The 14,124-nt window shown below is 45.9% G+C and overlaps 1 protein-coding gene across 1 annotated transcript in view; it reads right to left on the reverse strand.

The window, feature by feature from the left end:
- Positions 1–14,124, reverse strand: part of HORMAD2 (HORMA domain containing 2) — a 693,976-nt gene that overhangs the window by 655,632 nt on the left and 24,220 nt on the right. Inside the window, exon 4 of the mRNA XM_085633816.1 lies at positions 8,067–8,211. Within this exon, the coding sequence (XP_085489942.1) occupies positions 8,067–8,211 (145 nt within the window). The remainder of the gene's footprint in view (positions 1–8,066; positions 8,212–14,124) is intronic.

Genomic DNA, 14,124 nt, shown 5'->3' on the forward strand with positions numbered 1-14,124 from the left:
CCCTGCTGACGAGAGGCAACTACCTCGAAACACGTGTCCAGGAATGGCTAACGCGACACTCATTTTCATTTTAAACTTTTGGCATAGGCGTACCCGCCGACGCTACTTCATGGACCACAATTCTTTGGGGTAACACGCTGGTAGGACTAGCAGAGTGCAGCCAATCGGATTTTTGTTTATATTCAGGCTCCCTTGAGCCGGTAGGGCTGACGAGCCCATGGCTACGCACCTGTGCGCCTTGAGTGGTACTTTACCTGAGAATATTTTTTGGCAGCCTACGCAGCAACCCTAAACACATACCTACTCCCTGCTGACGAGAGGCAACTACCTCGAAACACGTGTCCAGGAATGGCTAACGCGACACTCATTTTCATTTTAAACTTTTGGCATAGGCGTACCCGCAGACGCTACTTCGTGGACCACAATTCTTTGGGGTAACACGCTGGTAGGACTAGCAGAGTGCGGCCAATCGGATTTTTGTTTATATTCAGGCTCCCTTGAGCCGGTGGGGCTGACGAGCCCATGGCTACGCACCTGTGCGCCTTGAGTGGTACTTTACCTGAGAATATTTTTTGGCAGCCTACGCAGCAACCCTAAACACATACCTGCTCCCTGCTGACGAGAGGCAACTACCTCGAAACACGTGTCCAGGAATGGCTAACGCGACACTCATTTTCATTTTAAACTTTTGGCATAGGCGTACCCGCCGACGCTACTTCATGGACCACAATTCTTTGGGGTAACACGCTGGTAGGACTAGCAGAGTGCGGCCAATCGGATTTTTGTTTATATTCAGGCTCCCTTGAGCCGGTGGGGCTGACGAGCCCATGGCTACGCACCTGTGCGCCTTGAGTGGTACTTTACCTGAGAATATTTTTTGGCAGCCTACGCAGCAACCCTAAACACATACCTACTCCCTGCTGACGAGAGACAACTACCTCGAAACACGTGTCCAGGAATGGCTAACGCGACACTCATTTTCATTTTAAACTTTTGGCATAGGCGTACCCGCCGACGCTACTTCATGGACCACAATTCTTTGGGGTAACACGCTGGTAGGACTAGCAGAGTGCAGCCAATCGGATTTTTGTTTATATTCAGGCTCCCTTGAGCCGGTGGGGCTGACGAGCCCATGGCTACGCACCTGTGCGCCTTGAGTGGTACTTTACCTGAGAATATTTTTTGGCAGCCTACGCAGCAACCCTAAACACATACCTACTCCCTGCTGACGAGAGGCAACTACCTCGAAACACGTGTCCAGGAATGGCTAACGCGACACTCATTTTCATTTTAAACTTTTGGCATAGGCGTACCCGCCGACGCTACTTCGTGGACCACAATTCTTTGGGGTAACACGCTGGTAGGACTAGCAGAGTGCGGCCAATCGGAATTTTGTTTATATTCAGGCTCCCTTGAGCCGGTGGGGCTGACGAGCCCATGGCTACGCACCTGTGCGCCTTGAGTGGTACTTTACCTGAGAATATTTTTTGGCAGCCTACGCAGCAACCCTACACACATACCTACTCCCTGCTGACGAGAGGCAACTACCTCGAAACACGTGTCCAGGGATGGCTAACGCGACACTCATTTTCATTTTAAACTTTTGGCATAGGCGTACCCGCCGACGCTACTTCATGGACCACAATTCTTTGGGGTAACACGCTGGTAGGACTAGCAGAGTGCGGCCAATCGGATTTTTGTTTATATTCAGGCTCCCTTGAGCCGGTGGGGCTGAGGAGCCCATGGCTACGCACCTGTGCGCCTTGAGTGGTACTTTACCTGAGAATATTTTTTGGCAGCCTACGCAGCAACCCTACACACATACCTACTCCCTGCTGACGAGAGGCAACTACCTCGAAACACGTGTCCAGGGATGGCTAACGCGACACTCATTTTCATTTTAAACTTTTGGCATAGGCGTACCCGCCGACGCTACTTCATGGACCACAATTCTTTGGGGTAACACGCTGGTAGGACTAGCAGAGTGCGGCCAATCGGATTTTTCCAATAAAGGTACGCCATCCCTGTCTTCCCACCATCCGTTTATCTTTTTTACGCACTATTTCCATGGTTCTCTATTTATTGAGAGAAACACAATTGTATTTTCCTTTTTATACTGCTATGCTCTTCATAACCTTGTTCTCAAGGTCTCTTACATATATACATATTATTTACTTATATTTGTTACACATTGATTATGCTGCCAATGTGCCGTTCAACTGCTCTTTAATCTGATTCAAGCATGTGAATCTATGGAATTTCCAATACTAGAGTAAGAAATCAGTTACTTACCTGTAACTAGCTCTCCAGTATTGGAATCTTTCATAGATTTACATGAGACCCATGCTCCTCCCCTGGGAAGCTATTTTTTTTCTCTCTCTCAGCAGTCATATGTTTTGCACTAGTGTTCTAAAAATCAGAGGGACTGGAGCTTCTCATAGGTCAGTGGAAATCTTGTTGGAATCGAGAGAAATTAACATGCCAACATGTGTGAACACGCTGAAGAGATTTAGGTAAAAAGAAATTCAAGTAACAAACACCTTGGGTAGAAAAATAAAAGAATGAAATATTGTTCTGTAAGAAGCATGATTTTCCCTTCTAAATTAGCAGTGTTAGCACGCATACCTGAGGACATTAACATGCACATCAGCGCAACATGGCTTAAAGAAAAAAAAGTGCTATGATGCGGTCAGAGTTGACCACGTCACAGTTCTTTTTTTTTTTTTAAGAAAAGCAACGAAGGGGGAATGGGGCGACGACTAGGGGAGGAGAGTGAGTGCATATGTAAGCAAGAACAGGAGGCAAGGGGACGCTATACAAAAATGAAAACAAAATGCAGGAGGAATGTGAAATCTGTGAATGATGATTTGACTGCTAAGCTATATATATATATACACACGGAGGAGAGGGCGGGTCGAGCAGACAAGCAGCAGGGAGGAGGTAGAGAATGGGTGAAGCAGCAAAGAGGGAGAGTGTGGGGAGACGGGCAAGCAGCGACGAGAAAAGAGGAAGGAACAATGAAAGGGAAAAAAAAAAAAGAAGTACCTCAATCCGAGTAGGATCCGCGAAAGGAAACATAATTATTCAGTACTTGGTCCACACTCTAGCCAAGAGAGAAAGGCACATAGAGGAACTGAAACACCCATGCATTTACCAATGAGAAGCAAGGAAACGAGAGTGACAGTCAAACCAACCAATGGTAAGTAATAAGCGGGCTGCAAGTCCCTTTTGTGCATACAATATCTCTCACAAGCAAATGCGCTGTCGCAGGCGAGACCTAAAAAGGAACAAACACAATCTATATTGTATCTGAATATACATTGCTGTCTCGAATAGACAGCAGGAGCGGTCTGTAGCAAGACCACAACGAGATGCACTCTGCTAAGGTCTCTCCTTGCTAGACAAAGCTCAACACAACTCAAGAGAGCGTGGTCAGGTATTGCAGCTGGTGGAAACTGGCTTCTGGGGAGCATGTTTGTATTCCCTCAGCACATGAACTCCTACATATTTGCAGGACTGGGTTCCCAGAACATTGTGCTTGCAGCAGCTATGACCATTTGGAATTGGCAAAAATTGGCAAAGCAAGCTGGAGGGGAGACAGCATATTAAATGAACCCTCCCCATGTTCGTCATGGGAAACCTTTCACACTGTAGTGTCCCATTACGCAACAGTTGCGCAACATGCCCACCAGACAACATACCACATGGCGGGGGGGTGCGGCTCAAGTTATAGCAGGCAGGAGCTCACCCCTCCAGTCGGTAACTGTCACTTGTGTATCATGCCAACCACACAGCACATGGCATACAACTCACAGTGAAGGTGATGGAAAGGCCCAGCTTTGGCTGGTAGACCCCCAAACCCTGCCTCCAAACTCCAGGGCTGTCAGTAGCTGTCACTTGTGTAACATGGCCACCACACAACATACCACACATGGTGAGGGATGGACGGCCCAAGCTGGGGCTAGTAGGCGCTCTCCCCTCCATGGCTGTTAGTAACTGTCTGGCACACGTAGCAGTTGGATGCAACACATAAAAAAATACATAAATAAAGAAGTTATGGCCAGTGGGACAGAGTGCGGTCGGGGACCATGAGGATGTGCAGAGTCAAAGGGTGGAATGAAAGGAAGGCATGCAAAGGGGAGGAATTAGAAGAAAAGGCAGGGGAGAGAGCCCTCTTAAGAATGCTGTGGAAGTGTACAACTCACCCAGTAACAACACTGTTAGAATGAAATACTACTGGGAAGAACAAACACAAGAATAGAGAAGAAAGCCACTGAATCATGAACAGACAACTGAGTTTAACATCAAAGCCACCCAATCATGGTCACAGGCTGCCCCAAAGACTCATCTAAGTATATGTTTTGTATTGAAAACTACTAGTGGGCCTGCAGCACATATTGTGCAACCCACTTGAGACCTTAAACCATGTCCCAGGCCTGCCATTGCAGCCTGAATGCAGTTTTAAACTGCCAATCCAACCTGGCAATATAACCCCCTTGGCAAGCCTTCAACTCCCCTTTTATTACATATAAGTCAACCGTGAGGTATGCCCTAAGTAGCCCATAAGGCAGGGTACATTGTAATAAAAAGGTTAGACATGTACTTTGAAAATGAAAAACTCCAACGTTTGTTTTTCACTACTGTGAGGCCTACCTTTCCTATAGGCTAACATTAGGTTGCCTTATTCCATTTAATAAGTGCTAACTTATGATTTGGACCAGGTAGCCAGTTCATGTTTGGAATCTATGAAATTGTAATGAAAAATCCTCTTTAATGGTAAGGTTAGATATTTATTTGCAATTTTGAAAATGCCACTTTTAGAAAGTTTGCGTTTTCCTGCCCTTAGATCTTTTGTGTTTGCAACTGGCCTTGGGTCACATGACTGGGTGTAACTGACAGACTTTGTGCATTCCTCCTAGACAGGCACACAATAGAGGGATTAAGTGTGCCTGAATGGGTCATCGGCTGGCAGGATGGAGGGGGGGGGCAAAGCCCCATTTGCGACTGAATAGGCTGTGCTCTGCCTTCACACAAAATAATTATCTCCACATTCTCACTGCAGTCAGCTTGGAGCCAGGGCAGGGGAGTCAGGAAATTTCATGCACTTCAAATACACTTTATAGAAGCTTCTACCACTTTCCAGAGGGAAGGACACCAAGTATAAAAAGAAGACACCCAGACTCACTCTTCAATTCACTCCCTGATAAGGGGAATGCCTGCTGCTGTGACCCACTGTGCACGCTGCAAGACTGCTTTGGTGTACCTGGCAGGACTGCTTTGCCTGGAGCTTGCCTTGAACCCTAAGAGGACAGCTCTGCTATTTTAGCCCTGCATCTTCACCTGAAACCAGGACTACCAGAGTAAATCCAAGAGCTAGTTTGCTGGCCGCCTGTTCAGAGCCACCTGGACTCAGCCTGCGTGAGTCCTGACCCCCAAGTGGTGTCCCGCCAGTCCTGGACCCTTGGTGGTGGGGCTAAAGGTGCCCAGATAGCCAAAATACAAAACTGATGACTTTGAACATTTTGGGCTAAAAACTGATCAGACACCTGTGGGGAGACCGAGACCAACCTGCTCACCTATCCGTCCGAGGTGCATTACTGTTCGGATTGACTTCGCAGCTTGCCCTGCTGAACTTTACCTTCTCAGACCATTTTTTTCAAACTTTCTTCTAAGTAACATTGGAACTCATCTGAAATCCTGTGATATGTTTGGTAATGGATGGGGGAGGGAGGGGATTAGTGAGTTGCCTGGGTTTGTGATTGGTAAGATAATGATGTGGTGCTACAGTCTATTGTTTCTTGTTTCTTTTCCTTTGCTGATGTTACTATTTGTCTTAATTGTAATAAAAAAATCTTTTAAAAAAATAAGATGCTTCTAAGTCTGAAGAAAAGTAATGACAGGGAGCAATCCACTTTTTGTATCCGAACCACGCACCATTGCGGTCAGCCATATTTTTCAACTTCAACCCGGTCTCACACGACTAGATGTTTAAGTTTGGCGATTTGATCTTTTAGACTCTAGTTTTTATTAAGAAGCTTTTAAATTCTTAACTCCGGTTCTACTAATAGGGTTTTTGTTGTTTTTGGTGTCAATTTGTTTTATTTTTTAAATGTACTTTCTTTTTCTAAATTGGTGTTGGATTTTTCTTGTGTTGTGTTTTCACTTTATTACTATTTGTGGGCTGCATAAATACTTTATACATTGCTTCTTAGTTAAGCCTGACTGCTTTTTGTGCCAAGCTACCCAGGGTGAAGCTCAGGTTAATTTAGTGACTTTTTGGGGTTCAACCTGCAAAGGACTGTGGCTGTTGCTTGACCATGGCTCACACCGCAGTCAACCAACAGCCCATTCTCACAAGTACCATAACACTCGTCAAGTAATCCTTCCAACACATCCATGTGGTGCAAATACTATACTGCTTATAATTGGCATTACATTGCCAATTTGAATTGCATAAATTAACATCATGTTACATTAAAATTGCAATAATGAAAACAAAGTCGGCAGAAGTGTCTGGCAACCATGCCAGGGCAACCAATTCTAACACAAAGGGGACTGTACGAAGACACCAATATAATATAGATATGTTTTGGAATACTGATCACACTTAGAAGTTCCTTTTAATGCCTTTCATGTCAGCATAATAGCATGCTAGTCTGTCTTTGACCATGTGCTTTTGAAAATATATGATTCTGCTAACTCGATCAGATGATGTTAGGTCTCCACAGACAACCATAGTGTTACAGCTGCTTCTATCCCAGAACTTTTATTTAAATGCAGGTGGTGGTGAGATCCTAGGTATATGGGCATTGGGATGGCTAGTTGTTCCAAAGTTCAGGTTTCAGGTGAATTGTTCCTTCATATTGAAATGTAGATACAACACTATCATGCAAGTTTGATTAGGTGCAGAGGAATAACTATCAGTAGTGTGGCAGGTGTGGTGAGACTGGTGCACAAGGAGGTGACAGGAACACTTACCCCAAGTACAGCTGTTTATTTACTGGTCACCCGATGGGTCTTTTTTTAAGTGTTACCTACGGACAGCTGCTGTCAAAAACCCATGGTGGCTGGCAGTTTCCGTACTTATTGAGCGTTAAGTCAGTCAATTATTTTCTATTGGCTGGGTTTCTAGTTAGTTTCATTTGCTCACATCTTTTTTGATGGCTTTCCTTCCTCTTCTTGTGTCCGTCCCTCCCTCTTATTATAATTTCTTTAAAATCCCTTTCATTAGATGGCTTGTATATTCCCACAGCTCCCCACAAGGCAACTACTTTTTTCTTTTGCTTCCACCACTCTATAGGAGCTTGTGTTTTCTTGCTCTTTCCTGCATACGCTGCTTCCAACTCACACCCATCGCCCCACGTTTTCCGTGTTGTACCCACCCAAGCTCCACCTTTGTGCTCTCCTTTCTGATATTTTATATAATCTCTTTTAAGATAACCGCAAACCTGCAATTTGTTCTTTCAGATGCTGCACAACATTGGCAAAAAATACTGGTAAAGCCAATTGCTGAAGAAAGACGAGACCGATTGGCGTTGCCAATGCTTGTTTCAGCCTGAAACAGATGGATGTTTCTCTGACAGTACTAGGTTTGAACACCAATTATAGTCACATTTCTTTACATCATTATATTGCACAGTGCACACCCTAGCAACGTCCGCAACTTTAAGTGGTAACGTAACATTTAAAAATCTCAAAATGTTTTAAACATTTAATAATTTATCAGAATATTAGAATAGTTATCAAGAAAAACACAGACCAGCATGTAAAAACAATGCAGAGCTGTAAATAGTAAGAAAATAAATCGCAGTTGAATAGCTCGGTTGACTATAAGAAAGTATAAAAAACTTACCTATTTTTAAAGTTCATACAATATTCACAGAAAATGTGATTTAAATAATCGGCCCAGAGATGTTACTATGACGATGGATAAAGGGAAAGTAATACCACAGAAGGCATGCTAATACACGTGGCTCTATTCAAGAATCCATACGCGAAAAGTAACACTTTCATTTTCAATTGGTTAGGTACCTGATTGGAAGATCTAAATAATGTAATATTCTTACCCTCGAGATGCCGTGTTCCATAGGAGCTCTCCGGAAAGAGACCTCTTAGATATGTTATACAGGAAACAGAAATGGCAAAAAGTCTCTTCACCAGCATCAGAGAATCTTCTTCGGAAGCAATTTTATCAGGAAATATTACCATTGCCTGTAATACACCAGAGACTTAATGTACATTTACTGCGAAAGAAAAAAGAGTTCCCGAAAAAATACAGATGAAACTTATTCTAGATCGAACTTATTCTACTAGGAAACAAAGGAAAAATCACAATATCCCAGGAATAAATAAAAAAAAAACAGCATTGCAGAGAGAATACAACGTCAAACTGCAGAGCCAGGCCCTCAAGATAAGTAAAGAAAACTCAAAGTTACACTACTTGATAAGACGTTGCTTAATCTGTAAAAATCGCTTGATATGGCTAAGCCTGGGCGTAGTTCGCGGAGTTTTGCTCCAAAAAACTCCGCGAAGTTCCGCAAGTTTGTACTGCAAACTGCTGTTTGGGCTGGTCTTCCTGCCGCTCGGGTAGAAATTCTACCCGAGCGGCAGCTTGCGAACGGGAAAATACTCCGCCTGCACTACGCGAAGCAGAGTTTTCTGTACTCAGCGAGTTCCGCGAAGCGTGGACGGCAGAAAACTCCGCAAACGGAGCGGAGTTCACCGCCCACGCCTAGATATGGCCCGATCAAAAGTTGGGCGGAACGTAATTTCTGTATTGCATTCAGGGCCGGACTGGCCATAGTGTCCCACACCAAGCCTCAGGGGTGCAACTAGACCTGAACTTCCGGGGGGGGGGGGGGGGGGGTTAAACACTCCCAGCCAGGACTGGCCCTAGCGGCACACGGTGCAACAGTCTTTTTCGGCGCCCCCTACCCCCTTTTCCTCCTTCTCCATGAATTCCCTCACTGCCACTCACCAACAATGCACCTCATCACTCTATAGCATGGTAGGAAAGTAGGATCTGCTCTCATGGTCACCCCCAACTTTTCCTGGTGCAATTATGTTTTTCTGACTAGTCTGACTGGGATCCTACTAATTAGGACCCCAGTCTCTGTGCTTCCTCCCTAAATTGGACATGATGAGTACTTAGGTACCCCCCCCCCCCAGATTGGCTACTGATGTACCCATGTAAGTCCCTAGTATATGGTACTAAGGTACCCAGGGCATAGACACACCAGGGGTCCCCCATAGGCTGAAGCCTGTATTATGCCACCCATGAGGGACCACTTAAAATTTGACTACAGGCCTGCCGTTGCAGGCTATGTAAGCTGGTGCTAGCACCACTTACGACAGATATAGGTTTACCTATATCTGAGGTCACTGCACTTAAAACCTATAAGTCACGCCTAAGGCAGGCCTTTCAATCCTAAAGGCAGGTTGCTTGGTTGTAAGTGTGAGGGTGCCCCTGCATGAGCAGGGTACTCCTACAATCTTCAGAGTCCATTCTCCTGGGTTGCGAGTGCATCAGCCATTACGATACATAGAGTGGACATGCGTCATTACGCGATGACCATCTCTTTTCTGGCTGTAACGAACCCTGTTTTATTTGATATCAAACATGTTGGAATCATACAGCGTAAACAGTGTTAGGGGTATGATTCCATGCACTGTAAAGGCCCTCAGTAATCTCGGTACCAGTCTTCTAGACCCGGAAAGCAAGCTATGGCTGCTGCCGACCAGAGACATGATTCTGCCCCCCTGCTGCTGAGCCAGGCTCAGGCAGGACAATAGGTTTCCTGTCACAAGGAGGTGTAACCACCTCCCAGACAGGATTTAGTGTATTGGGACAGAGTGGGGGCGTTTGCCAGCGCCACACATTTGGTGCCCTCCTAGCATACTCCAGTTCAAACCAGCTCAGGGAGCAGTTGGCTCCCGCTCTGGTATGAAACTGGACAAAGGACATGGGAGTATCTTCGCCACTGTCCAGACCCTCCTCTGGGAGGGGCACCTGAATCTTCCTAACCCTCTCCATAGGGTACTTAAGTGCTTACCTGTAGATGGGTCCCTAGATTTGTCGTTGGACAAGATTCAGATCCAACTCCACATCATCTTCGACTTTCTTTGCACTCTGGACTTCACGTTGGGAACCAAGACTGCAACTGGGAAGACTCCTGCTGCTCCTGGTCTGGTCGTTCTGCAAGTCTTCTGCATCGTCTGTGGCCGTGCTCCATACAGGTTCTTCACAGGACCTGTGGACATCCAAGAAACCCGAAGGAATCTCCCTTGAAGTGAAGGAGTCACTCTCCTGCATCTGCAGGCACCGCAACGTGGCTGAACGGTCTGCTGATTTTGGGCTCCCAAGGACTCCGAACGGTTCAGCAACACAGGTGGTGGTTCTGCAACTTCTTTGAGGCCTGACCTGTCTTCACAGCAAGTTTAAAGCCAGTATCCCTCGTCAGTACCACTGGAGCAGTACGCCTGTGCACCGCGTCGACATGCAGTTGCCAAGGCTTATTGACTCTCCCCTCCAGAGATCTTCGGGCTCCAAGAAGCTCCAGCCTCAAGCATCTCCTGCAGCCAAGATCTTTGTCCACACCGGATCCTCTGCATCGTGGTCCGTCATCCCTGACAAGCTGTTCAAGGTCCACTTGCGACTAATGTGCCTCCGGCCTGCGAGTTCTCTCGGGGGGTTTCTTTGGCTCCAGTGGGCTCACCTGCTTGCTCGGGCCTGCTCTGACTTACCTGGCCGTGGTGAGTCACTTGGACCTCGCTGATCCCGACATTGCACCTTTTTCGAATACTGCGCCTGTTGCCGTTGCTAAGGCTTGTTGGTTCCCCCGGCGGACACTGACCTCCTGGCTCTCAACACCCAATGTGGAACAGCTTGTAACCGGCTCCTGGTCATCCTCAGTGTCACCTAGTCTGCACAGCTGCAACTTCAAGGGCACCGTCAACGCTCCTGCATCTATCGACATCGATGGGCATTCGTCTTCCGTGCTTGCATGTTCCTCTCACCTTGAGTCCACCTTTTGGGTTCCACCAGATTCTTTCACCTTTTTCGCCAGCGGCATCTTTACTCAAGTCCTACATTGTGGTCTACGGCAGTTTTTGACATCACTTCACATCTAAGCACCCGGCTTCCCTGCAGTAGGTATCCTGGTTCCTGGGTATCCACAGGTGGGGTTACTCTCCAACCTTCCATCTTCCACGGGGTTTCTTCAGGGTCCACTGGGAAGGGTCCTTCTTTAAAACTGCAACCGTGACTTACCCATTGACTTGTATTGAGCATGCGGTCGTGTTCCCATTCTGACTTCCGTGGGGTTCCTAGATACTTACCTTGGGTCCCCAACTCTTCTACGTCCTCTGGGTCCAGTCTCAACTTAGGTCGTGGCTCGCATTCTACTATTTTAGTATATGGTTTGGTCTTTCCCTGGGGACCACTGTGTAGTTGGGCTACTTACCTGTTCTATTACTGAAGTATTGTGTGCATTGTGGTTATATCTCCGGGTAGGAGATATTGCAATGTGTTAGTGAGTGATTATAATAAATACCTATTTTTGTAAGTTCACTGTGCGGTTCTTTTTCACTTGACTCACATCATCAGATTACTTACTGATAAAACAAGCTGCTTTACACTCCACCTGGACTAAGCCTGAAGGATGCTCTCCACAGCTACCACTTAGAGAGCTTTCTATGGTTGTCTAAGACCACTAAAATCACCATAAGGGTTGTCTGGATTAGTGCAGGTGGTTACACTTACATAAGTGAGCACCTTATACTAAGCCAGCCTCCGACAAGAACTTTTCTGACATACGTTTCCTTTTTTTATAGTGCTACTCATAGTTTAATCACACTCAGGTCTGTGATATGCATAGTACACGTTCTTTGTAGCAGGCACATTCACCCACTGCTCTGTGTGGGTGGCAGGGGTGCCCATGTGAGTGCACGGTGGGCGATGCAACAGTGTGAGAGTAGGGTAAGGGGAGTGACTGCAGGGTGAGTGAGGTGACCATATGAATTTGGGTGTGGATATAAGTGCAGAGTGGGACGAATGAATGCATGGTTAGTGATGGGCTTGTCTGAGTGAGATTGCAGATTGAGCAGTGAGAGGGACAGGTGAGTGAAGTCACATGAGTGCAGGGTGAGTAATGCGCTCGCTCGTGTGACTGCAGGGTGAGGTATATGGTGAACAGCGCAAGTGCATTGGAGTACAGAGTGATCACGGTGAGCTGGTGAATGGTGTGAGTGCAGGGTGATCATTGTGAGTGCATTATGATCTCTGTGAGTGCAGGGTTAGCGTGAAAGTGAAGGGCGAGAATGAGGAGTGAGTTATCTGAATGCAGGGTGCATTCCCAGACACTTGAAGTAACTCAGCATGTTATTGACAGCGTCTTAGGGTTTCAGATACAAGTTAAACTATTGCTATTATGGCAATAATCAGGGATCGAGGGTGGAGGAAATAAATAATGTTCTGATCCTGCAACAAACTTCCAGTCTTATGATTAGGGTTGGCAGCTCATAATTTTGATGTCCCAGACGGTACAAAAATAAAACAATCACCTAAAGCCATGCATACTTCGAACAGCAAATATATATAGTAAGCACTTTTAATTGTGTTCTAGGGCTGCCTGAATGATCCATGACTGATAATTAAAGGTAATAAAGACAGCGAAGTCACATTACAAATGAATACATACTTTTTTATTTATAACCCTATTTAGTGTCAAGACAAGGTCTTTGCAGACTCTTTAAACAACACATGGCTGGCATTTTTCTTTTGGCTACACCTACTTTATATTCCTTTTCATGAAATGCATTCTCACACTACTAATGTAAGGAATAGCCAGACTGGTGGCCCAGGGGGTACTGGAACAAGAAACAAAACTAAGCCTTGGTGAATCGTTTACAAAGGTATGTAAATATGCAAATGGTCTTTAAAGACCTGTGAAAAACTTGGGCGTGTCGGAGAGAAGACTACAGACACTGTTCAACTAAGCCCACAGCAGCTCGAGCTGCAGCAGCCCGGGCTGAGATACCTGACGGGGGGGGGGGGGGGAGGTTCAGCCCTGTTATCCCTATGTGCGTTGCGCGCCTGCCAAGCCTTGATCATTATTGCAACCCAACCACTGGTGATTCTACATGCAACACAAAAACAGATCCCACAGTTTTTGGTTGGGGGAAACTGTCTCAAGTTTATTAACCCTATTGACACACAGGTAGGGTTAGGTTACGGGCGATCTGGGTGTTTAGCGCTGTGCTACAATCTAATCACCGACACCCCACCTTGAATACCAAGCCAGAGCAACCAGGGATACAATACTTTCCACGGTATATCAACATCCGGTGCTCGCTGTCCTCAAGTGGAGCTGCAACCCCCTTCTAAATCTGGGGCTGCTGCACCTGTGAGACATGGAATGATTTAAAGCCACCCCTCTTGGGGAGAGGAGTTGGCCTAACGGTTAGGGCGCTCGATCTCGGACCTGGGGGAACTGGGTTCGAATCTCAGTAACAACGCTAAACATCCTGTGATTCTTGGCAAATCACTTAATCTCCCCGTGCCTAACAAAAAAATGAATGTGTGTCCTCGTGTAACGTAACCGGTGCTATGTAAAGTGCTCTGATACCCTATTGGATTCGGATCAAGTTTGCGCTATATAAAACTCTGCAAAAAAAAAAAAACCTCAGTTGACCGGATACCATTTGTCCTTTAACAGATAAAGATATTGCTATCACTTTCTTCTCAAGGCCTCCTTATGGCTCGAGGACAAGTTTGCAATCCCATCTCCATTTTTTGGGGCGTATTTCTACCGCTTGGTTTGGGATCACCCTGTAACTCCGCTAAGGCTCAGGCTGAGTTCCCCCACCTGTAGCTCTAAGCCTAGGTCAGCCGAAATGCATGGTTTATTAGGTTTCGCCTGCACAGCGAATGCATTGTGCTTGTGAAATCTCTTGTATTTAATATATCTTAAAAGGGGGTTCTTACCAGTTCCTAATGCTGAATTACTGTGTTCATTCGCTTTTGTGTGAATTATTTTTTTTTAACTTCTCCTGGCTTCAGTCATTTACAATACTTCTACTAAAGCTGTTCACACTGTTTAAGTCCCATTCACTGTCAAGATAAGA

This window comes from Triturus cristatus, chromosome 11, assembly GCF_964204655.1.
Source record: "Triturus cristatus chromosome 11, aTriCri1.1, whole genome shotgun sequence".
NCBI lineage: Eukaryota > Metazoa > Chordata > Amphibia > Caudata > Salamandridae > Triturus > Triturus cristatus.